Source organism: Amyelois transitella, chromosome 9, assembly GCF_032362555.1.
Source record: "Amyelois transitella isolate CPQ chromosome 9, ilAmyTran1.1, whole genome shotgun sequence".
Lineage (NCBI taxonomy): Eukaryota > Metazoa > Arthropoda > Insecta > Lepidoptera > Pyralidae > Amyelois > Amyelois transitella.
This window is the reverse complement of record NC_083512.1, coordinates 2082982-2108244: the sequence shown is the minus strand read 5'-3', so window position 1 is coordinate 2108244 and position 25263 is coordinate 2082982. Positions and strand designations below refer to the sequence as shown.

The 25263-nt window shown below is 36.1% G+C and overlaps 1 protein-coding gene across 1 annotated transcript in view; it reads right to left on the bottom strand.

Annotated features, from left to right (window-relative positions):
• Positions 1-24821, bottom strand: part of LOC106130338 (V-type proton ATPase 116 kDa subunit a 1) — a 34992-nt gene extending 10171 nt beyond the window's left edge. Inside the window, exons 1-7 of the mRNA XM_013329158.2 lie at positions 24700-24821; positions 20323-20449; positions 6239-6406; positions 5319-5642; positions 2273-2449; positions 1058-1270; positions 62-212 (exon numbers count right to left, since the gene is read on the bottom strand). Of these exons, the coding sequence (XP_013184612.2) occupies positions 62-212; positions 1058-1270; positions 2273-2449; positions 5319-5642; positions 6239-6406; positions 20323-20439 (1150 nt within the window). The 5' untranslated portion in view covers positions 20440-20449; positions 24700-24821. The remainder of the gene's footprint in view (positions 1-61; positions 213-1057; positions 1271-2272; positions 2450-5318; positions 5643-6238; positions 6407-20322; positions 20450-24699) is intronic.
• Between the last annotated feature and the right edge of the window lie 442 nt (positions 24822-25263).

Sequence of the window (25263 nt, the reverse complement as noted above, 5' to 3'; positions counted from 1 at the left end):
TATGAATTTTATGCAATAAGTTAAGAAAAAGAGGCTCAAAATATGTAGGTGTAAAATTTACCTGGATTAACTTCTCTATAGCTGGCGATTCCATAGGAATCAATAAGGTTCTGGAAGCCCTTGGTGAACTTGTTGGTTCTGTTGAAGGTGGGCGGGATCTCTCTGGTGGGCACACAGTGCATGAAAGACGGGATCGGACTACCACTCGCTTGCTGCCAAGGAAAAGAGCAAAGATGCCAACAAACTTTAGACAAAAATCTATTAAGAATCTTTATATATTTGAAACAGTTACAATCACTAAGTCCGTGTTACGTCCAATTATAATCATATCATAGCTTTATATTTTGATAAGCTATTCTATTTATGTGTATTTAATGTAGACAATGTGCATTCGTCCACGATTTAGATTTAAGAGATCTATATTTGTAAATTGACGTCCGATGAAAATGCTGCAGTGTTGTTTGTTCCGCCGCTTCTTCTACACATACGCTTTGGAAGCGATAGTAGTTATAATTAGATTTAAGTTATGTGACGTCGATAAGTGATACCTTGTATCCAATTTTGAAAATAAATCTATTCTATTCTATTCTGTAGGGGATTATTTTCCACTCTTTTATCTACTATCCCTATAAAATTAAATCATTGAAATAACATCAGGTTTTTTCAACAATATTAATTTTGAAAGCTTTATACTTCAGTTGTTGACTTGAGATTATTTTCAGAGCACAAAAGATTGTGCTTGGCTTCAGACACCGGATCATTGCAACCATTTTTGATGTACTTTTTCATTTAAGAATCTTCATGAATACTATGGAGAGTATGGAGGGAAAGGTCGGAGTGGGAAGACCTAGACGAACGTATCTTGATCAAATTAAGGACGTCCTGGTAAAGGGTCAGGTCAAAAGTACCCGAAACCGCCGAGCTTGCATGAAGAGAGGTATGAATTTGGATGAAGCGAAGGAAGTATGCAGAGATCGTGGCAAGTGGAAAGTGGTAGTCTCTGCCTACCCCTCCGGGAAAGAGGCGTGATTGTATGTATGTATGTATAAATACTTACAACACCATCGTTCAAAGCCTTCTGTAAGGTCGGCAGGTCTACCCTCGGCACCCAGCACTCCGCTATGAGGCATTTCTTCACTATGTCCATACTAAACATGTTCAGCGTGTGGTATATAGCTTTCTCCCGTCGTACTGCTACCATCCACGTGCTGATGTATGTCGCTATGTTAGCCAAGACTCGCAGCCTGTGTTGTTCTGTTTGTTCCAGTACCTAGATAAATATTTATTTATTTATTTAAACTTCATTGCACAAATTACAAATGTATAGCACAATTGGCGGACTTAATGCTAGAAGCATTATCTACCTAAATCATTGGGTCTTACAGAGAACTTCATGTGGGGTTAAACTAAATAAATATATTTATACCTAAACAAAATATAAAATAAAATAATTATAATATACATATACATAAAAACTACAATAGATAAACAATATAATTAATAATAATTAAATTAATAACTTCATGTCTCGCGCTGATTGCAAAAGTCAATTAAGAGAAATTTTAATGAACTTGGTATTATCTTTTAGGCAGGCTAGCAACCTGTCAATATTTGGATCTCAATTCCCTATCATTTAGCCATGCAGATGAATTTAGCCTTTCAGTATTTTCGATACTTTCGATTCAGACGTGAATAATCATAAAAATGTATGTATGCAATAAGCCAGCCATTACGGCTGCATATCTCAGTTTAGCTACATTTTTTATTTGCTTCCATTGTGGCGTTAAGATATTATATTATATCCGTAATCAATGTTCGCTCCAGGTAGAACATTTATCATTAAAAATTGGTCTAACAATTGACCAATAAAGAAATTTTCTGCACATGTAACCTTATATTCTGATAAACTTATCGTTACTTATTGTATACAATTAAAGAGGAAGAATAATTCTTTAAGTATTTGCAGTATGCAAGAAAATTTTGTCAATAGAGATAATTGTATGAAACTGGAAATGCTTAGCCTGCTTTCCGAGTGAACTTTCTTGATAGTTAATCAATTTTATGACATACATACATATAATCACGTCTATATTCCTTGCGGGGTAGACAGAGCTAACAGTCTTGAAAATACTGATAGGCCATATTCAGCTGTTTTTCTTTATAATGAAATTGAGATTCAATTTTATGACATGATGAAAAAAAGAAAATTTCAGTATTCTAATATAGTACAATTCCAAAATGTCCCCAGCTCCAGAAAGATCTAAATATTTACCAATTCCAAGTCTTTGATTCTTGTCTCCACTCCTGCCAACATCTCCTGGCGTTCCTTGTAGGAGGTCGGGCAGGGGTACAGGGTTGCCTGGAAGCCGTGGCACACCTTCTTCACGCGAAGCTTGATCTGCTCTCCGTGGAAGAAGACGACGAACACCGTCTTTTGTAGCTGATGACCCTGGACAAAGAAACAAATTTATCCATAGTTCCATTCCATTTGCCGTGTGCTTCCCGGCACCAATAAAAAAAATAATAGGACCACTCCATCTCTTTCCCATGGATGTCGTAAAAGGCGACTAAGGGATAGGCTTACAAACTTGTGATTCTTTTTTAAGGCGTTGGGTTAGCAACCTGTCGCTATTTGAATCTCAATTCTTTCATTAAGCCAAACAGCTGAACGTGGCCATTCAGTCTTTTCAAGACTGTTGGTTCTGTCTACTCCGCAAGGGATATAGACGTGGCCATATGTATGTATGTATTCCATTCTATACGAATATTATGAAGAGAAAGGATTTGTACATAATTGGGGACGTCCTGGTGTGAGATAAGGTTCAGGTACCGTCAACAGACGAGGTTACATTAAGGGAGATATTAATGTGTATGAAGCGAAAGAAGTATGAAGGCATTTTTTTTAAAGGCATCTTCGTATGATAGGCGATTTTATGTGCGTAAAAAGATTTGTATGATTTCGTTTTAAAGAACAAACTCAATCGCTAATTGGGCGATTTTGATGACAGTTGATATAGAAATTGATACAATCTTAAGAAGTATTTAATATGGACTTAATATTTTTTCTGGAAAATCCTACAGGAGCTAAATTTAGCGCAAAATTTTATGAGGAAATCTCAGAAATAGTACGTATATTTTACAAGAGCTTGCGTGTTTTGAACCACTGATAGACATTTATCAATTTACGGACAACAGTCCTAGGTATCTGTTAACGTTTAGATGGTAATAGGCCGGCCGTTAACGAGGCTCTTAATTATAATCAAAAGTTTGCAACCATAAACCAATTACCAGACACGACTTTTCTGAATTTATTTGCAGTACGGTAATATATATTATGATCTTAATCTCAAATCTATTGAGCATTCTATAAGATGCAAGTCAGGTATTTTACTCCATTTTTTGAATAGAACAGCAATAACATAAGTGCATGAAAACTACATTGATGTATATGTAATTATAAATGTGCCGTCTGGCTCCCGGCACCAATACAAAAAAGAATAGGACCACTCCATATCTTTCCCATGGATGTCGTAAAAGGCGACTAAGGGATAGGCTTACAAACTTGGGATTCTTTTTTAGGCGATGGGCTAGCAACCTGTCACTAGTTGAATTTCATTTCTATCGTTAAGCCAAATAGCTGAACGTGGCCATTCAGTCTTTTCAAGACTGTTGGCTCTGTTTACCCCGCAAGGGATATAGACGTGACCATATGTATGTATGTATGTGATTATAATCACATCATATTCTATAGGTTGAAGGGTTGAAGCCAGACAGCCAATCATGAAACGACAACATTTTGGCATGCGAGGTCACTTGCATGCTGTTTTTGGTGTTCTGAAGCTTCACTTCATAGTATAAAGCAAAGTCGCCTCCCGCGTCTGTCCGTATGTACGCTTAGATCTTCAAAACTACTTAACGCATTTTGATGCAGTTTTTTCTTTGTTATAGAGCGATTCAAGTAGTAGGTTTATATGTATAGTATAAACGCTACCCGTGCTAAGCCGGGGCGGGTCGCTGAAGCCAGCGATTGCATCAAAAAAATGCAATGACGAGAAGAACAGCTTTTTGTTAAGAACAGGGTTAATAAGAGACGGTTAAGTTCTACTTTAAACATAATTTATACTAAACTAACATGTAATTTTTACACCCATTCCATGTTCGTGACAAATCTCAGCTGGCGAGCATTTTGCACTAATAGCTATAAAAAGCAGTCTACTTAACGGGTAGGAAATCAATAATAGTGAGGTCAACGGCCTTACACCACTTGTCCCTTCCCATGCCTTCAATAATAACTCCATGTCATTAGCCCCGGGTTCGCGTGACACCGCAACAATTAAAAGGATTTTTACAACGGTTGAATAATAATTAAAAATTTTTTTCATAAAACCGTGAGGGAAAACGCAACTTTGTTCATGCGAGGACGGAATTTAAAAGTCGACCATTACTTAATCTATATCTATACTTATATTATAAAGCTGAAATTCTTTTTGCGTTGAATAGACCATTTATCGAGGAAGGCTTTAGGCTATATAACATCACGCTGCAACTATAAGGAGCGAAGAAATAATGGAGAATGCGAAAAAATCGGGCAATATTATTAATTCTTGAGTGCTTCAATGATGACTAAAATAACTATTCCACGCGGACGAAGTCGCGGGCACAGCTAGTTTTTCACAAAACCGTGAGGTAAAGCGCAACTTTGTTCATGCGAGGACGAATAAAATACTATGTGGTAAAAATTTTAAAGTCGACCGTTAATGTCTGAATAAAAACCTTAACTAATAAAAAGCATACTAAAAATATTGAAAGAGCTAATAGCAAGGTACTGGCTAGGTATTACCAAGGATGTCTTGAAAACGGCTTTGATTTAAGCTTGTACATTAAAAGTAACTAAGAGCATATTTTCAAGGACCTGAGTTGAATGGAAAAACGAAAAGATCCTGGCGTGACGTCATCAGATACATCAGACATTACCTTACACGTTTGTGAACTTAATTGCATACATACATATAATCACGTCTATATCACTTGCGGGGTAGACAGAGCCAACAGTCTGGAAATGCTGGAAGGCCACGTTCAGCTAGTTTAATGATGAAATTGAGATTCAAATAGTATCAGGTTGCTAGTCCATCGTCTACAAGAGGAATCCCAAGTTAATCATCCTATTCCTTAGTCGCATTTTACGATACCTAAGGCAAAGGAATAGAGTGGTTCTATACCAAAGTGGCGGAAAAAACGCGGCATTATTTGCTGGGCAAAATCTGAGGGCACGGCAGTGTCCTCGCCAAGTCGAGCAAAAAAAATTAGAACTGACTTACAGTTATAGGATCCAGCAACGGCTGCGCTATTTGTGCCTGCTTAAAGAAAATGTTTCCGTGTGAGATTCTCCACAGCATCTTCTCGAAGGACGGCACCCTCGCCGTGGTCACAACCCCAGCGATGAACCCAAGGTGTCCGAACACATCGTTATTGTAAGTCTGCACCGACGCAGATATCTTCCTCTGCGCGTTATTGTCTTGAAAGAAAACCTGCGTCTTCTGCAGCAGCAGTTTCAGTTCTATCAGTGACAAGTAATCCTTTTTCAAGTTCTGTGCGTTCCGTTTTATGTCCTGTATTTCAGATTCGATGTAATCGATTCTTTCCTAGAAATAGACGTGGCATTTGAGTGCATGTTATTATACCTAGTGTGTTCGTGATAACGCCCACTTTTTGTAATAGCTCTGTGGCGCAGCGGTAGTGCGCTTGTCTGTAAAACAGTGGGTCCCGGGTTCGAATCCTGCTGAAGGCATGATGAGAAACGAACTTTCTCTGATTGGCCTGGGTCTTGGATGTTTATCTGTATAAGTATTTATATAAAATATAGTATCGTTGAGTTAGTATCTCGTAACACAGGTTTCGAACTTACTTCGAGGCTAACTTAATCTGTGTATTTTGTTCCGTATATATATTTATATTTACGTATTTGGCACTTAGATTAGATTTCATGTGTTGATATCTATGGGTCTTAAGGCCAGTGTACGAGCTACTATATTGTTGGGCAGTAGCTCGTATGATCAATTCTCACGGTAGACTAATTCAATTCTAGTTCAAAACTTAATTTCTAGATACATACTTATTATCATATCTATATCCCTTGCGGGGTAGACAGAGCCAACAGTGCGTTGATATTTCCGTCAGTCAGTCAGTTTATTTAATATTGCAAGATATAGATTCAAGGAAAGTAAAAAAAATAACATACCTCTAGCATATTTATTTCTCTAGGACTCAAACTCTTCTGCGCCGGCTTGGGTGGGGGAGGCGGCTCCGGCAGCTCTCCGGCGACCCATCTCAGTTTGCGCTCCATCTCGCTGCACCTCCTCACTTCTGTCACGTAGCGACGTTGGAAATCGTTCACGTTGGGGTTCAACTGTCAGAAAACGAGGAGTGGAGTCAAATGATGAAATAACTCCGATTTCCAAAAGCAGGAAATATATTGGTTAAGTAGAAAAAAAAACTATAGGTACCTAAGTTGGTTTATTATTATAATTATGAATAATGAAATAACTCCGATTTCCAAAAGCAGGAAATATATTGGTTAAGTAGAAAAAAAACTATACCTAAGTTCGTTTATTATTATAATTATGAATGCTAAAGTAAGTTAGTATTAGTAAGTATTTTTTGTTTGTTTTCTTCACGCGTTATGTTCTGAAAAAAATTCGCGTATTTATAGGAGTCTGGAGAAGGACATATTAGGATACCTTTCATTCCAGTAAAAACCATAGTTCTCAAAGTATTTGCGAAAATCCTTTTATCATTTAATCATTTATTTATTCCTTGAATATGTTCACAATATACAAAGGTCTCAAGTATTCAACACACACACAGTTTCTGTTAACACACATTCTACCTTTGAAGGCGTCGGAATCATATACATATATCTTAAATAAGCACCTTGTATAATTTTGTAGGTGGCGATTAATGTGCGTGGGCGAAGCTGCGTATAAAAGCTTGTAAACTTATTATAATAAAAGTAAACCTATCATTGGCGTGTTTAACCATGGGAGATAACAATACCTATGCGTATATATATATTTTGAGAAACAAATGACGATCACGCGTTTTTCATCTCTAAAAAATAATTATTTATTTTTTCTTACCGGCCAGTGTGCTCTACAAATTTATAATATACAATTTTACTTAACTAAGATTTTTTTTTATAGACTCGAGTGTTTGACAATGACATATATTGAGACGGTAAGACTTTTTTGGTGGGAAATAGTCATCATTGATTGCACGCTTATTGCATTCCCACGAGAGTAAAGTAGCGAGCGAAAGTCTAATGCAAACAGGAATCTAAGTTCTAATAATGATTGTTTATAAAAATATGCCTTCTCTATAAAAAATATCAACGTCGTTAGCAGGTGGGTGTTTCTATTTATATGTCAGCTATAAATAATAATATAAAGGCTGTAACATAGCTGTAACTATAACCACAACCACAAGTACGATGGTACAAAATTAAAATTAGCAGTAGTAGTACGAGTGAAGTCGCGAGCAAAAATCTAGTCCACTATAAATTTTATACGTTCCGCCACTTTCAGCTTCCCGCCTCACATGACTCCACAATGGGCACATCCTGTCGCTATTTGTTCAGATGACTCCGTGATATAAATAGCGCTAACACAGAGCACTGAACGCGTTGGTCTCCCTTGCTTTTGGTCCACCGAACAACCCGTACAAGATGGTTGCTGGGCTACGATAATTGTGATCTTTCTGGTGACATTTGAAAAAGATAATAAAAAAAATAGAAGAGTTCAGCTCGGTCGCCCAGGAGCTGATTGTTAAAATAACAGGTTTGGTCTACATGTTAAATGGCTGGTTTTTTTCTTGTTTTCTTATTTTATTTGTCTGTTTGTTATACAGTTTGTTGATTTCTTTTTTTGGTATATCTATGGTACACTATCTATTAATTTTACAAACATTTCTTTTACAACCCTCGTATGGTTTGTCTGTATCCTTAAATCTTTAAAATTACGCAACGGATTTTGATGCGGTTTTTTGTAATAGGTAGAGTGATTCAAGAGGAAGGTTTTTATGTATAATATAATTTATAATTTTGCACCCGTGCGAAGCCGGAGTGAGTCGCTAGTATCTTACTAAAATCCAATTAGTTTATTATTGTAACGTGTTGACTTCATCCTATTGTGACGTAAATAATTAAAGATTAAGTTTCATTTGTTTTGTAATGTATGAGTAAAGTCTTAACAAGCTAACATAAATGTTTGAAAGAATGGTTGAATAATTATTACATGAACGTGTCCAATAATAAACGTCTCATAAATTAAATTGCATTTTTTGCGCCGTAGGTAAGTCAAAATACATAATTATAAAAACCCATGCAATAATTAAGTGATGTGACTGTATAACACATGTCATGTGATGGAATAATTATGTAATAAAAGTTATTGTATTTTAGTTTTGCTTAAAACTTCCTTACATACTTTTATTTAAAAAAAATGAGCCATACATAACTAACACGAAAATGAGACATTTTTTAAAAATCGATTTTTAAAGTGCTATATTACAAAAAGTAGTTCTTTTTTTTCAAATTTATATATTACTGAGTTTTCCATTGAAAATATGTATGATTGACAATAGTCTTTTTTTCCTCGTAAAATTTTTATCATATAGACAGCCTTTGCTGCAGCTAGTTATGTTTTTTTTTTTTTTTATTATCAAATAATATAGTGTTTGGGCTTGCATACATATTATTGTAACGATATTGTTTGAGGGGCTTGGCCGGCGCGCCCCACGTCAATTCGGCATATTGTTTTCCTGAATAACTTATTGCACGACTGCTTAAAACGGGGAGTGTTATTTTTTTAAAGTCTATTTTATGCTAATATATTTTAATTTTATTTTTTTTATACTTTATTGTATTGTATCTTAACATTTACAATTCGTAAAGTATAATAGGCGGACTTAATGCTAATAGTATTGTCTATCAGTCTCATAATCAATGTTATGCGTTATAGAATGATAAAAATATCTAGAATGGATTGAATTATCTTGGTCTAAGTTTTGGGAACCGCGTGGATACTAACAAAACTTAATGGTAAGTAAGGTTAATGGCAAAATTTTAATGTAGTTTAGTATTAAGTAGTAGTTCTTTAGTATTAAGTAGCGATGTAAGACCAGTTTTTTCTACTTTCTTGTAAACCTCTATAAATATGCTATGCTATGCGATATCATGACCCCTTAACATTTAGTTTTCACCCCAACGTCTGACCTTACGAAGCTTGCATTAATAAGGAGATCAGCATGAAAATACCTTATATCCTTGACATAGGGTTTAAAATTGATTGTGTGATAGTGATTTTCGTTGCTGACCCTACAATCGATAGTCTGTGGTCACGACATCACCACTCCTTGATGCATAGCACGCGAAATCTTCGCCCTATACAGATTAGAGTAACATTTAAAGGTAACATCTATAGAGCGTGTAAATCTTAAAAAATCTGAAGTAGAGAGATCCCATAATATTTTTTTTTGTTTCGGCATTAAATAAATAACATACATACATAAATCACACCTCTTTCCCGGAGGGGTAGGCAGAGAACATCTTTCCACTTCGAACAATTTTTACACACTTCTTTCTCTTCATCCACATTCATAACTATCTTCATGCAAGCTCGTCGGTTTCGGGTACTCTTGACCTGACATTTTGCTAGAACGTTTCCGATGTGATCAAGGTACGTTCGTCTAGGCCTTCCCACTCTTCTACTACCTTTGTTTAAAAAAATGAATGTAAAAAAAGTAATTTACTCTTTAAAGGATAATTTATATTAGATTCAAATTAATTTTGTCATTAGGTTTGGGTTTTTTTTTATCAGTGTGCGTCTTCTTCCAATCAGGCCTTTGCTGAGATAGGGCTCATGAGTAAGTTAATTGCAAGATACGAAACATGTAAAATTGTTATTCGTAGAATCATTTCCGAGGAAACAACAAAATACATACATACAAGTACATACATACAAGTAAGAGAAACAATTTAAAATATATAAACGATGACTTTTTCTTAAGCAAAGCTTGATTAAGCTCGTTGCGCGCTCTAATGCCAGGAAAGTTATAGCAACTCTATGGGCGGCCTATATTTTGTTGGCACGAACTGTCTGGGTAATGATTTGAATAATTTGGTTTTGTTCTCTTTGTCCCGAATAAAAGAGATTTTGACATTTCGCCTTGAATATGTGTTTACAAACATTGAAATTATTTTTAAAGGCAGATTTTTTATTGAAAATGCAAACTGTATGTAGGAGACTTGGCTCCTGTAAAATTTCCAGAAACTAGTAACCTACTTTTGACATCGGATGAATTTTATTCGTACATCACGTCTACATCCCTTGCGGGGTAGATAGAGCCAACAGTCTTAAAAGAATAAACTCCAAAAAAAAAGAATCACAAGTTTATAATCGCTAGGTCAGCTTTTACGACATACATTGGAACGAGATAGAGTACAAAAACGTACATATATAAAATCACGTCTATATCCCTTGCGGGGTAGACAGAGCTAATAGTGATGAAAAAGCTGAACGGTCACTAGAGACTGAAATATTGACAGGTTGCTAGCCCATCACCTACAAGAAGAATTATTGGATCAATATTTTCTTTAACTCGTACACTATTTCGTTGTTAGTCTGGCAACACTGAGTCTATGTTCTGTGGCATAGTTTTCTTCATACAATATTAATTGTAAAGACAACGGGCACTTTGTATAGAAGTTCTTTGCCCCGAGGCCGCAATGCGGTTAACGTAATACATGCTTATTTACTAAATACTTCAGATTTTTAGCTGGCTTCGCATTTTAGGAATTTTTTTTATGTAAAAAGTAACTTTAACTTTACATTTTCAGTTTTTTTTAAATACTTTAAATTATGTAGTTTTAGTTTAAGGCAGTTACTTACTTAAATAACAATTATTTCACACTATATTGTCAATTTTTTTAAATACTTTAAATAATGCAGTTTCAGTTAAAGGCCCGTTTAAGTAAGCCAGTTTAAGGACTGTGTTAGTTTAAGATTCGCTTGAATTTTCAGGTTAAAAATACTTAAACTTGACTAACTATTATTTAATTTTATGTATTAATACTTAAGTTTTTCATGATACACTGCAAATATTGCAGAGGTCAGAACCGAGTAGCATTGTATAAACCTGACTTACCCGATTGAAAATGGCGCATCCAGATCTCCTCTCCAGAGAGGTGAGGATGCAACCGGTACTAACACCAGAAGAAAGAAAGTGGACTTTCAGTCTTTTGAGACCGTCAGCTCTGTCCAGAAATTAAGACATTATACATACATACATACATATGGTCACGTCTATATCCCTTGCGGGGTAGACAGAGCCAATAGTCTTGAAAAGACTGAATGGCCACGAGCCATTTGGCTTAATGATAGAATTGAGATTGAAATTGACAGGTTGCTAGCCCATCGCCTAAAAAAGAAACCCAAGTTTGTAAGCCTATCCCTGAGTCGCCTTTTACGACATCCATGGGAAAGAGATGGAGTGGTCCTATTCTTTTTTGTATTGCTGCCGGGAACCACACGGCACAAGAAAGACATGATATTATGTATAATTCATTGGACTCCTGAGCAATACCAGTTTGAACAAAGTTGACCCCGCCGATAACTTATCAGTACAAATATTAATTTATCAGTTATGCAATGAGGCAAGTCAACTGATGGACTCCGGTAGTCAACTTGATAAATTATATCATTTTTAGTGGTGATACAAAATGACAATGCAATTACTCTTATAGATATATAATGTGGGTTGTGAACGTTTTTTTTATTTAAGTTATTCGTTATTTTTAGTTATTGCTAGCACTGGCAACTTTTATTTTAGAAGAAAAAATGACGTTTAATGTCAAGGAGTGTCAATAAGAAATTGAAGTTTGTAAGATGTAGAAGAAAATAAAATATTTGTTTTACTTAATCTAACTGAGTACTTACTTAATCTCAATTATATATGTTACTAACTTGTTAATGATTTCATTTTTATCCTGGTAAAACCTGGTTACCGGCACTTATAAAAAAAATATTGGACCACACCATCTCGTTCCCGTGGATGTCGTAAAACGCGACTAAGGGTATAGGCTTATCAACTTGGGATTCTTCTTTAAAGCGATGGGCTAGCAACCTGTCACTATTTGAATCTCAATTCTATCCTTAAGCCGAACAGCTGAATGTAGCATATCAGACTTTTCAAGACTGCTGGCTCTGTCTACCCCGCGAGGGATATACGTGATTATATGCTTTGAAATTCACAAACTAGGTATATTTACATATAAGTACTTAAGCTATGTTTCTTTGGGATAAGGTTGTAATAGATAAATGAATAAATATCGTCGGGGATAGTGCAAATCCGCAAATCTACCATACGTAAAAGGTGCGTATCTGCAATAGATCCAGTTTTACAGGGGAAGGTTAAAACTTAATAACTTTATTAATTCAATTAATTTAAAGCTCATTTTTACACAAAAAAGAAGAATCCCAAGTGTGTAAAGCTTTCCCCCGGTTGGCACGGGAAGGGGAAACAGTAGGCACAAAATATGTTTCTCTTCGCTATAATACCCTATACCTAGACCAACAGAAGCTTACAGTAGATAATTGTGTCTATTTCCTTATTCACCTTTTACCTTATCCATGGGAAAGAGATGGAGTGGTCGTACTCTGAAGTGGCGGGAACCACACGGCATCAAATGTTATAAAAACAAGTATATCATATTGTATGTTCAAGTATTGATCAGTTAATTATTTGTTTATACTGTCTAGTGATAACGCCATTACTGATAACAGAACTGATGCACTAAAACTGCCATCAAATTAGTTACATGATTTACTAGAGGCCGCCCGCGACTTCGTCCGCATGGAAACTCTATCAATCCCGCAGGAACTCCGGGATAAAAAGTAAATATGTTATTCTGGGTCTTCAGCTACCTACATACCAAATTTCATCGTTATCGGTCCAGTAGTTTTTGAAAGAGTAACAAACATTCATACTGACATCCTGACATACTCACAGACTTTCGCATTTATAATAGATATTAGTAGGAATTAGAATGTCGACCTCTGTGAAGTAGTGGTTATATTTTGCCTTAGTGTCACACGGTCCGGGTTCGATCTCTGCAGGATGATGTACGACTAATAATAGACATAGACATAAAATCACGCCTCTTTCCCGGAGGGGTAGGCAGAGACTACCTAGACTAATAATAATGCATGTTCATTAAAATTTTCTGTTAATTTATGCTTTTAAATTGTATTGTACAAGCTTTTTTTCGTGGGGTCACTCCCAGAAAATGTGGGCCAATGTTTGACGTCGAATAAAAAAGTAAATTTTTACAAAATATCATTAAAATCAGTCCAGCTATTAAGCCGTCAAATCGTGGCAGATAGACAAACTGCCCCAGAAATAAATGGAAAAAAAATGTATAATGTAAGGTATATGATTAAAGTTATGACCATTGCTGAAGGCTTTCATTTAGAATTAACGAAACGAACATGAAAAAGGCAGGTTTTAACGAGTTTTTAATGACCAGATAGACTTGATTGCTACTGGTAGGTAGTCGATAAACCAGGGGCTGAATTTTAAAGCTAGATTTATTGTTGACGATTACATGAAGTGTTTAGGTGACAGAAGAATGATAGATATATTATTTATATGGTAAATAATAGTCATTTTAGTCGGCGTTTTATACAGAAGAATGGTTTGTTTGTTTGTTTGTAATATTTTTATTGCATAGAAATTTACACAGTAACAATAAAATAGTACATAGTTATAAAATAAACAAATCACTTGCAATGGCGGACTTATCCCAAGGGATCTCTTCCAGTCAACCGGCAAGCAATAAAGGAACTAGATAATTCAGTAAAAAGTAGTAATACCATAATGGTATTTTAATTATGTGATAAATAATCGTCATTATAATAATATCATAGTGATATTTGTGCCATGTGGTTCCCGGCACTATTAGAAAAAGAATGGGTCCACTCCATCTCGTTCCTACGGATATCGTAAAAGGCGACTAAGGGATAGGCTCACAAACTTGGGATTCTTTTTTGGGCGATGGGCTAGCAACCTGTCACTATTTTAATCTCAATTCTATCATTAAGTCAAATAGCTGAACGTGCCCATTAAGTCTTTTCAGACTGTTCGCTCTGTCTACCCCGCGAGGGATATAGATGTGACCATATGTATGTATTATAAGAATATTAAAGTAATATTGGTGCCTTGTGGTTCCCGGCACCATTAGAAAAAGAATAGGACCACTCCATCTCTTTCCCATGGATATTGTAAAAGGCGACTAAGGCTTCAGGCTCACCTTCACAAGACTGCAGGCTTCCGGATTCCGTGTATTAAAAGTTCTTTCAGGTAGATACAATCTGTTAATGTGATTAAGTAATTTTGACAATTCGTTGGTGTGAAACCTAGTTGTTTGTATCCTCAATCTTTGTATCCAGCGATGTACTCACATCTCTTAATGGTTTAGCTATACTTCAATTCAAATTCAAAATTTTTATTTATTATCATAGGATACCTAATTCATATAGCTTAATAATTGCCAAATCTTTTGGTTTCACAACATTGGTTGACGTGAAATAAATTACTTAAAACTAAGTTTACTGCCGCTTCCAAGGCGTCAGTGCAGAAGAAGCGGTAACAAACTGCATTTATTATTGGTGTTAAACCTAGTGGTATTTATTGACGGCCTCTGTGGCGCAGCGGTAGTGCGCTTGTCTGTATCACCGGAGGTCCCGGGTTCGAATCCCTGCCAGGGCATGATGAGAAACGAACTTTCTCTGATTGGCCTGGGTCTTGGATGTTTTATTTTATTTTATTTTATTTATTTATTGGAACAACAAACAGCTACATTATATACAGATAAATAAGAATTTAAACATAAGAAGTGTTACTAATAATGTAGCCCACAACGTTATTCACAGAGTTACACTAGAAATCGGGGCTACTAACTACATTAAGACATTTTAAACTAAATAGGAAGTTACTTTAAAAACTTACTAATTAAATAACGAAATTTTGGCCTTAAAATAAATTAAATTATAGCTTTTTAAGAATTAGATTTTTAAATTTAGCAACATTACATGCAAGAATATCGATGTCCACAAATTCAACATTGTATGTTTCCATCATACGGCGAAGAGGGGCTCTCCGTCCACTGTTCGTGCGACACAAACTTGTTGCAAACAGGGGACGGGAACGAGTACGAGTCTCCCTCATCACAGCACTCCTGGGCACAGCGTAGTACAATCCATTCACAATATCAGTGCAGTCAAAAAGGTTGTTAACAATTCTGTGTAGAGCAGATACTTCAAGGTACTTACGTCTATTACTGAGTGAGAGTATATTATATTTTTTAAGTAGTATAGGATAAGGTAAGTACCGTTTGAAAACCTATAATGCATAGCCTTTAGGAATTTTTTCTGTACTCTTTCGATAGCATCATTATACTCGTTGTAATATGGGTTCCAAATGGGCACAGCATACTCAAGTTGAGAGCGAATGAGAGTTTTATACAGGTAGAGATATGTGGAGGTCCTTTTAAATTCAATGGAAGAGCGAAGAACGAAGCCATACATTTTAAAAGCATTATTAACAATGTTCTGTATGTGAGTGTCCAAGCAAAGTTTTGAGTCCAAATTAATACCCAAGTCTCTTACGGCTGACACTTTAGTTAGGTTAGTGTTATTTAATTTATAATGAAAGTTTATTACATTTTTATTTTTAGTAAAAGTTATCGTGCTACATTTACTAACGCTCAGCTGCAATTTGCTGTCATGACAATAGGCCGAGAGTCTATCAAGATCCTGTTGTAAAAGGATGCAGTCATCTATACTGCTAATTGCCTTGTAAACTTTGAGATCGTCAGCATAGAGCAGAAACTTAGAGTGGTGAAAACATTGTGCTATGTCATTTATAAAAATTATAAATAGCAAAGGACCCAATATAGATCCCTGAGGGACTCCTGAAGTGATAATGACACTTCTGGATTGATATCCATTGATAACCACTCTTTGAGATCTATTAGAGATGTATGACTCGAACCAGCGCAGCAGATTTCCGCGGATTCCATTGAAGGCTAATCTGTTTAGGAGCAGTTCATGGTCGACTTTGTCGAAAGCTTTCTTAAAATCCGTGTAACCCACGTCAACCTGTACACCGCGATCCATATGTTTAAATAAAAAGTTGGCAAAAACAATCAAATTTGATGCAGTGGATCTTTTTTTGACGAAACCGTGCTGTTCTTGGATTATGGCTTTATGTAGAATGGAATAGATTATGTTGTGAACTAGTCGTTCAAATAATTTCGCCAGCGTACATAATATAGAGATGGGTCTGTAATTTTCGCAGTCGTGTTTGGGACCACTTTTATGGATAGGAGTTATGTTAGCGTGTTTCCATATTTCAGGAAACACGCCTTCATCCAAACATTTATTATAAATTATACAAAGCGGTCGGCATATATATTTGGCGGTATTTTTGAACAAAATGGGAGGAAGACCATCAGGACCAGGACCCTTTGAAATATCAAGTAACTGCAGTTCTTTCATGATATCAGATTCACCTAGCCGAATATTAGTTATAAGAGTATCATCATTGCTCAGGTTATTGAGAGCCAGCCGTTGATTAGGTCTGAGTGAAGAGGGTTCAAAGACAGATTGAAAAAAATCTGAGAACATATTGCATACAGTTTCAGGGTCATTTGTTTTTACATCCTTATAATGCATCTTGGGAGGTATATTAGATTTAGATTTACGATTAGCTATATATGTCCAAAAGTATTTCACATTAGTCGTAATATTGTCCTCAACTGAGTTGATATATTTTAAATAACACTCATCACACAATAATTTGAACTCTTTTCTGTATTGAGAGAATACTTCATAGTCAATTTGATTTTTGTATTTTTTCCACTTCACCCAGGCCTTTTCTTTCTTTTTGCAAAGTCTGATCAACTTGGGAGTAAACCATATGGGATAAGAAGTGCACCTGGTATTTGATAAAGGGGTATACTCTTTTATTAGTTTATCCAGAGTGTTCATAAAAACTTCGAGGGCCATTTCTGAGGGAAGATCGTCCAATAAAGCATTCCAGTCCGTTTTTTTAATAGCAGAGTTGATTAGGTTATAATCTGCCTTATGAAAATTGTATTTGGTATTAGGACGTTTTTTCATAGTATCCTCTACATGACTGACGGAAAAATAGGCTATAAATGGAGGGTGGTGAGATTGGCTAGATAGTAGAGGGCTGACAGTGTGCAGTGACGATGGAATATTAGACAAAAATAAGTCTAGAATCCTGCCAAGTCCATTCAGGAAACCGTTGTATTGTGAGACTTCGAGAACTGACATTAGATTAACAAGTAAGGAACACCTGGTAGATGCGCCCTCAGGATTAAAAGTAACGGGGGCTCCATTAATAGAAATAGGCAAAGAAGCAGACATCCATTTGATTTCGGGCATGTTGTAGTCTCCAACTATAAAATAGCTGTCGACGTCCGATGACGTAAGAATATTCTCTAATTTGTCAAAGTGGAGCTCATACATATCCGCTGGCGTCTGAGGCGGAATATATGCTGCACTAATCATATGTTTATTTTTGTTGTTTAAACTAGGTATTTCCACTATGATATGTTCTATCCTACTTAGTTGGGAAGGGTCTAGGTCAGATGAATATGCTAAGGTGGGTCTAAGGCTCCGAAGTACAGCCACCAACACTCCACCACCGTCCTGCTTGCCTGTAGCAACACGATCTCGGTCCAATCGGAATACCGCATAACGTGGGTCTATGAATTCGGTACTGTCAATATCGGGTGTTAACCAAGTTTCAGACAGTATTATGATATCGTAAGCGTTTAATAAAATATTCATATATAAAGTATAAAGCTTAGTTCGAAAACCTCCACAGTTTTGATAATAGATAGACAAATTCTTTTTGTTAACTGAGTTATCCATAGTCAAACCGTAAAACAATATCTACATATATAATTAAAAGTATTAAGTACGTATGCTGTGCCGTCAGGTTAAATTTATAGTCTATGTCCATAGAAATATTGCTTATGATTGATGTACAGTTATAAAAGTGTAAAGATAACATACGGGAGGCGCCCAAGTTTGTGCCATGTAGGCGATAAAATGAGGTGATATAAAAGTAAGGCGAATTACACATCGATACTGTTGCACTATAAAAATAGTTGGAATGGAAAAATCTGTAATAAAAACCGACTAAGGAAACTACACAAAAATTAAATGCAACTGCGTGACGTGTCAACAGGCTGTTGCAAAAAAAGTTGTTTAAAAATAAGAAAAATGCAAAATAAAATAAAGCTAGGTGGAATGAGAAAAAAGTAACATCAACTGGGTGTAGATTAGACGTTTTTTGTTGATAAAATCCGAGTGAGGTCGACTTCTCCTCGGACCGCGAGGGCTGGGCTATCGTCTCGCTCCCGCATAAGTATTGTGGCGTTTTTAATCCACACATACTTGAAGTGATGCTCCCTGGCGGCCTCACGGCATTTACGAAATAACTGCTTCCTTTGCAAAGTGAGGTGCTCGTTGATAAATATTGTAGAAGGAGTTCCGGGTATACCAACTTTGTCTGTACTCAACGACTTAATCCTGCGGAAGTTACTCAGAAAATTATCTCGCTGTAAACGTGTTAAAAATTTCACGATAATATTCTTAGGCTGCCTGCCTCCCTGCTGGGCGTGTGGGACACGGTGGACGGACACAATATCGCGTTGAGTGACCTGTGATTTAATAGCGTCGCCTATGGCGTTGACGATGCCCATCAAGTCCTCGTTGCGACGCTCTGGTATGTTGCATATTTCGATGTTGCACTGCCTGGCTTGTTGTTCCAAGGCGTCGATCTTATGCTCGAACTGTGAAACCACTTGGCAGGTCTGCTCGTCAGCAGTTTTTGATAGTTCATCGACCCGCCTTGCAAGGCTGCTATGCTCTTCAGATTGTACTTGGACTGAATATTTCAAGGATTTCAACTCGGTATCCATGGTGTTGACAGTAGTTTTAAGTGAGATATAGTCTTGTCTGAGAGTCATAATTTCGGTTTTAATTTCACCAAGACTAGTATGTAACTCGACTCTAATGGCTGACATGTTGGCATTGATATCAGTACGCCACTGGTTAATTGTTTCCAATAGTTGACTGAATTTGTCACTCGTAGGAGACTTTTCATGGTCAAATAATTCAGAGGAGACGTCCATGAGTGTATTGTCAGACGACGGGATTTGGTGTTGTCTCACTGGGGTATTTAGATATGACCCTTTTCTTCTCGTTACATTTGAGCACTCAGGACAGCTCCATCTGTCGCGACAATCATTAGAAAGAGACAGAAAATGATCTTTTTTTATGTTCAGACAATCACTATGAAACTTTCCTTTACATATGCAACATGCCAGATGATTGTCATTATGGTCTATTATTCTGCAGCAGCCTTTACAGTCCATTCTGAATAGTAAGAAATAACAGGAAGCAACAAAATAATATATATATTTATATATAATTGTATTTTCAATTAGATAAGAACTTAGTATTGTTTACAATTACGAAACAATAAAGTAGTGACATCTATTGGTGAGAGACCCGTGGAGCCACCCAGCGAAAGCGCATCGGATTATTGGGAAGCTGTGCGAGTGCAAGAATCAAATTGTAGGATGCTTAAAGCACAAAGCTGGTGGTGCCATCTAGTTCGTGCGAATGGCCTTTCTAAGAAAGTCGATATGACTTGCAAAAACAGATAAGGATAATTCGCTATTATGCGCAAATAATCTGTTCACATAAGCTTCGTAAGCGTGAAAATTAATCACTATTGATGTTTGTTCACAAAGTCAGCTCGACGGGAGCCACCCAACAGTACACCAGTATCAGTCACTCACAGGTTAGGTTATTTGCATTTCACTTATTACATCAGTTTTCCGTTTCTATGATCACCTACACACACTGTCCACCAGGTTTCAGGTATAGCTATATGGGTAAACTTAGTACTGTCACAAAAGCGTCGGCAAAACAATTTTAAAGTTTATTTTTCGTACGAGCGTAACACTGTAGATGTTTGGTATTTAGCGCCCTCTAGCGGATATGTTTATCTATATACGTATTTATTATAAAATATAGTATCGTTGAGTTAGTATCTCGTAACACAAGTTTCGAACTTACTTCGAGGCTAACTCAATCTGTGTAATTTGTCCCGTATATATTTATTTATTTATATTTATTCAATCTTCGTATCCTGCGATAGACTTACATCTCTAAACTGCGCTATACCGGCTTCCCCGAGCTCATACATTGACACGTAAGCAGCTTCAGGCTGCACGAACAGCTGGCACAGCACCATCTCTTCGCTCCGAAACATTCCACCCATGGTTGATGACCTGCAACAATGTTAAAACATTGGCAACACCATTTATCCATAACTATTTATGGGTACTTACTAATATTGTAAAGTGACGTGTAGTTTTCTGCACTTTAGAATAGAACCATTCAATATATACCCCATGGATGTCGTAAAAGGCAACTAAGGGATACATACATATAATCACGTTTTAACCCTTGCGGGGTAGACAGAGCCAACAGTCTTAAAAAGACTGATAGGCCACGTTCAGTTGTTTGGCTTAATGATAAAATTGATATTCAAATAGTGACAGGTTGCTAGCCCATCGCCTAAAAGAAGAATCCCAAGTTTATAAGCCTGTCCCTTACTCGCCTTTTACGACATCCACGGGAAAGAGAAGGATCCCATCCTTTTTTTTAAGTTTTAGAAGTCTATATTTTGTAAAATTCTTTTATCCAAGCCATTTTAGCTGTAATCTAGTAGTTAAAAAATAGTTAGATGTAAATCTTAAGTGTTATCAAAAGTAAGTACTTATAATAAAAAAAAAGCGCATAAACATTACAGAAATGACGTGTGGTATTAAGATATCATCTCCCATAAAGCGGACAGAGGTCAAACACATTCAACATAATAACAAAAATAAAGTACTTTTTTTCCTATTCATAAAAAAAATCCTTACATCCATTTCAAAGTCATATTCATTAGAGTTAGGATATGGACATCTTTTGCAATTGAGGCCAACGACGATTGTCGTTATTTCAATTAAAGATACCATTTATTTAATGGCTTGAAACTGGATCAAGTCTGGAACGGGAATAGTATATTTAATGTTTTGTTTTTGTACATATATGTATTTTGTGTTTATCGCAGACTTTGAACTCTGCCAGAACCAGGCGCGTGATTTGACTGACAAACCGATGCTGTTTCATAGGAACGTAAATATACTCGTATCTCGCTATACATACATAATCACGTCTATATCCCTTGTGGGCTAGACAGAGCCAATGGTCTTGAAAAGACTGAATGGCCACGTTCAGCTATTTGGCTTAATGATTGAATTGAGTTTCAAATAGTGATAGGTTGCTAGCCCATCGCCTAAAAAAGAATCCCAAGTTTATAAGTTAAGCCTATCCCTTAGTCGCCTTTTAGGACATCCATGGGAAAGTGATTTAGTGGTCCTATTCTTTTTTGTATTGGTGCCGGGAACCACACGGCATCAATCAATATATCTCTATTTCCTCTCATATGTCTGTTACGCCCTGTGCAACTATGCCTCAGGACCTGAGGTGAAATAGGAGTCACATTTCTCTTTGTTGCAGTGTAGTTTGTTCCGCCGCTTCTTCTACACATGCGCTTTGGAAGCGGTAGTAGTTATGAATAAATCTATTCTATTCTTTCCGCTTTATTTTTATAATCACGCGAGTGGAGCTGTTGGTAAAAGCTAGTATTTTTAACCGACTTCAAGAAGGAGGTTCTCAATTCTACCGTTTTTTTTATAACCAGACATTGCACTCAGTTCAGCAGTACGTGAGTTTAGGTACATCAAACACATTATTATCATTTAACCTACTTAAAAGTCAATGGGCGTTATAAGTGGTCTTCAAGTGCCAGTATCACATTAATACATTATTATTGTGATGAGATTGTAATCTACATTGAATATTAGGTAACCAAACATGAAAAAAATGAAAAACAAAAGGGACAAAAAGAAAAATAGAAATACATAAAAAATATACGACAGAAAATCCGGTTAAGCTCATTAAAAAATCTTGCCTAAAATGAAAAACCACCTCTTTTAAGAGAATAGAATTTTTTTGTACAAATACAAACCAAACATGAAAGGAATGAAGAACAAGCAACAAAAAAAATATGCATAAAAAATATTTAACATAAAATTCGGTCAAGCTCATATAAAAATGTTTTAAATTAAAAACTCCCTCTTATAAATTGTAGAAATTTTAGAAACTCCTTAGGTACTCGCTTGTCAATTAATTTTTTTTGCTAACAGCTGTACATGCATAGGAATTACCAAGTTGTGCCATTTATAATATTAGTATAGATTACACTTTTATTAGGTCGGGGGTTAATACCAAAGGTTTTAATACCTATAGAAGACAGGAGTCTATTAGCACACGGTAGACAAGCGACCAGTCACAGGATTATGGTCTACTTTTATCCAGATTTTCTTGTGGCATAACCTTTAATTGACTTTACCTGGCTCTCTGACACACTTGCCTACATACAAAGGCATGTACAAGAAGCGTATTACCTATATTTTTTGATTACCTTCGGAAGGAAATGTCAGTTATTAAGTTATAGTTTTTTAAGATTTATGTATGTATTTATATTCGGGCGATATATAATTGTGTGTGCCGTGTGGTTCCCGGCACCAATACAAAAAATAATAGGACCACTCCATCTCTTTCCCATGGATGTCGTAAAAGGCGACTAAGGGATAGGCTTACAAACTTGGGATTCTTTTTTTGGGCGATGGGCTAGCAACCTGTCACTATTTGAATCTCAATTCTATCATTAAGTCAAATAGCTAAACGTGGCCATTAAGTCTTTTCAAGACTGTTAGCTCTGTCTACCCTGCAAGGGATATAGACGTGACCATATGTATGTATAATTGTGCAGTTTGCGTTTCAAGAGGTCATTGCTCTATCCTCAATGCTCCTGAGATTACGCGGCACAATTTTCTATTCAGAACCAATCCGCCAGCTATCATTGTTATCACAATAATATTTGAGCCCGCCGTCGACTGATAAGGCTCGAATTATACAGACGGGGACGCGATGTGGATAGAAAGTTTACAGATGTAGGCAACCCTCTTCATATAAGTCATAGCAACGGTTGCCATGGTTTTGTTTGTAAGGTAAAAATGTCAGAGATTGTATTTATTGTGAAATATTTTTATTTTATGTTGAAAATATAGCTGCCGTGTGGTTCTCGGCACCAATAGAAAAGGCGACTAAGGGGTAGGCTTATAAACTTGAGATTCTTCTTTTAGGCGATGGGCTAGCAACCTGTCACTTTTTGAATCTCAATTCTACCATTAAGACAAACAGCCATTTCAAGACTGCTGGCTCTGTCTACCCCGCAAGTGATATAGACCTGAATATATGTATGTATCATCTTCCGCCATCGAGGTAGGCTAGCTAATCGCCTATATCCCCAGTTTATAAACCTATCTCTTAGATGATGATGATGACAGATGGAGTAGTCATATTCTTTTTTCTCTTGGTGCTGGGATCCAGGCGGCACCGGAAGGGGTTGCACCGCGCAGGAAGAAGACATACACATACAGCTACATATTTGATTCAAAGCTCAGTATTCGCTTAAGTCATTAGGTACTTATGTGATAAAAAATTTGCCAAAGTTTTTGGTCGAATAAATGCAGTCTAGACCAATGTTCAATATTGAATCTAAGTAAAAAATAGTTGATTTCGTTCTATTGTAAAATCTAATTATATATATAATAAAAATATATAATATGTATATATAAAAATATATTATATATTGCCAATATTCTTACGCATTTACAGGAAAAACGTATGTAATTCAATTTTTTTTGCAATAAATTCGAAGCTTTGCTAAAAATTTAACAAATATTTCATTAAAGTATGGTGAGACGTTTAATTTGATCACTTATTATTTTTCGATTTCTATGGCGCATGCGGATTTCGTGCATTCAAAACGCAGTCAGTGTGAATTGGACCTAACAGCGTGACTATCACCCGGCGATTTGCAGCGGGACGGCACTAGGCATTGTATTTTTATACCTGGACCCATTCCAAATAGAACCATAGCGCATTTCTTATCAAAACTGGTTCAATCACCATTGATCTTAACTGTACGTCATAGATAAATTTATAATTTTTTTTTGTTAAATTTGTTGTAAGTACGTAGTTGATAAAATTTTAAGTAAATAAATAATAAAAAAAATTGTGCATTTTATCTTTTTTTGAGGGAATTGTGTATTATTTTATTTAAACGTACCGTTAAATGTGATCAGGATCAAAACGATAATTCTAGAATTTACACAATACACACAAACATATATAAATGTAATTAAAATAGCTTTTAAGCGACAGTAATTTTCATATTTAAATGTCTATTTAATCTCAATTCGTATTTATTTTGAAACGAATCCCGTTTTATTTTCGGAAACGTAAACACTTGGCCCGGTTATCGATTGTTGTTTGATATTATCAATGAAGTTTAAAAGTTCCATAAAGTATAGACAAAACAGTCAAGCAATTAAAAAAAAAAAAACAAAAAAATACAAACCTGTCTTTTTAAACTCACAATTGAATTCCAATTTTCCGTTCGAAATTATAAAGTTCGTTTCACACTACATCACTGATTTTATAAAGTTAAGGACACACGCGTGCTTTCGACTCGCGCCCGCCGCGCTTACTGCATACATTCATCGCGCGTATCTATATTAATACGATATTAAAATGTTTGTCTGTCTGTCAAAATAACTTGCGAGTTTATTATTACTGCAGGAGTTATTGTAAGCATTGAACAATGGAATGGAGTGACTGATTGACTGTATAATTTGGCGTCCTTGGGTTTGACGTAGCGGATTAAAAATTTACATACATACATACATACATATAATCACGTCTATATCCCTCGCGAGGTAGACAGAGCTAGCAGTCTTGAAAGACTGATAGACCACGTTTAGCAGTTTTGCTTAATGATAAAATTGAGATTCATACAGTGTCAGATTTCTAGCCCGTCGCTTAAAGAAGAATCCCAATTTTATAGGCCTATCCCTTAGTCGCCTTTTGCGACATTCATGGGAAAAAGATGGAGTGGTCCTATTATTTTTGGTATTGGTGCCGG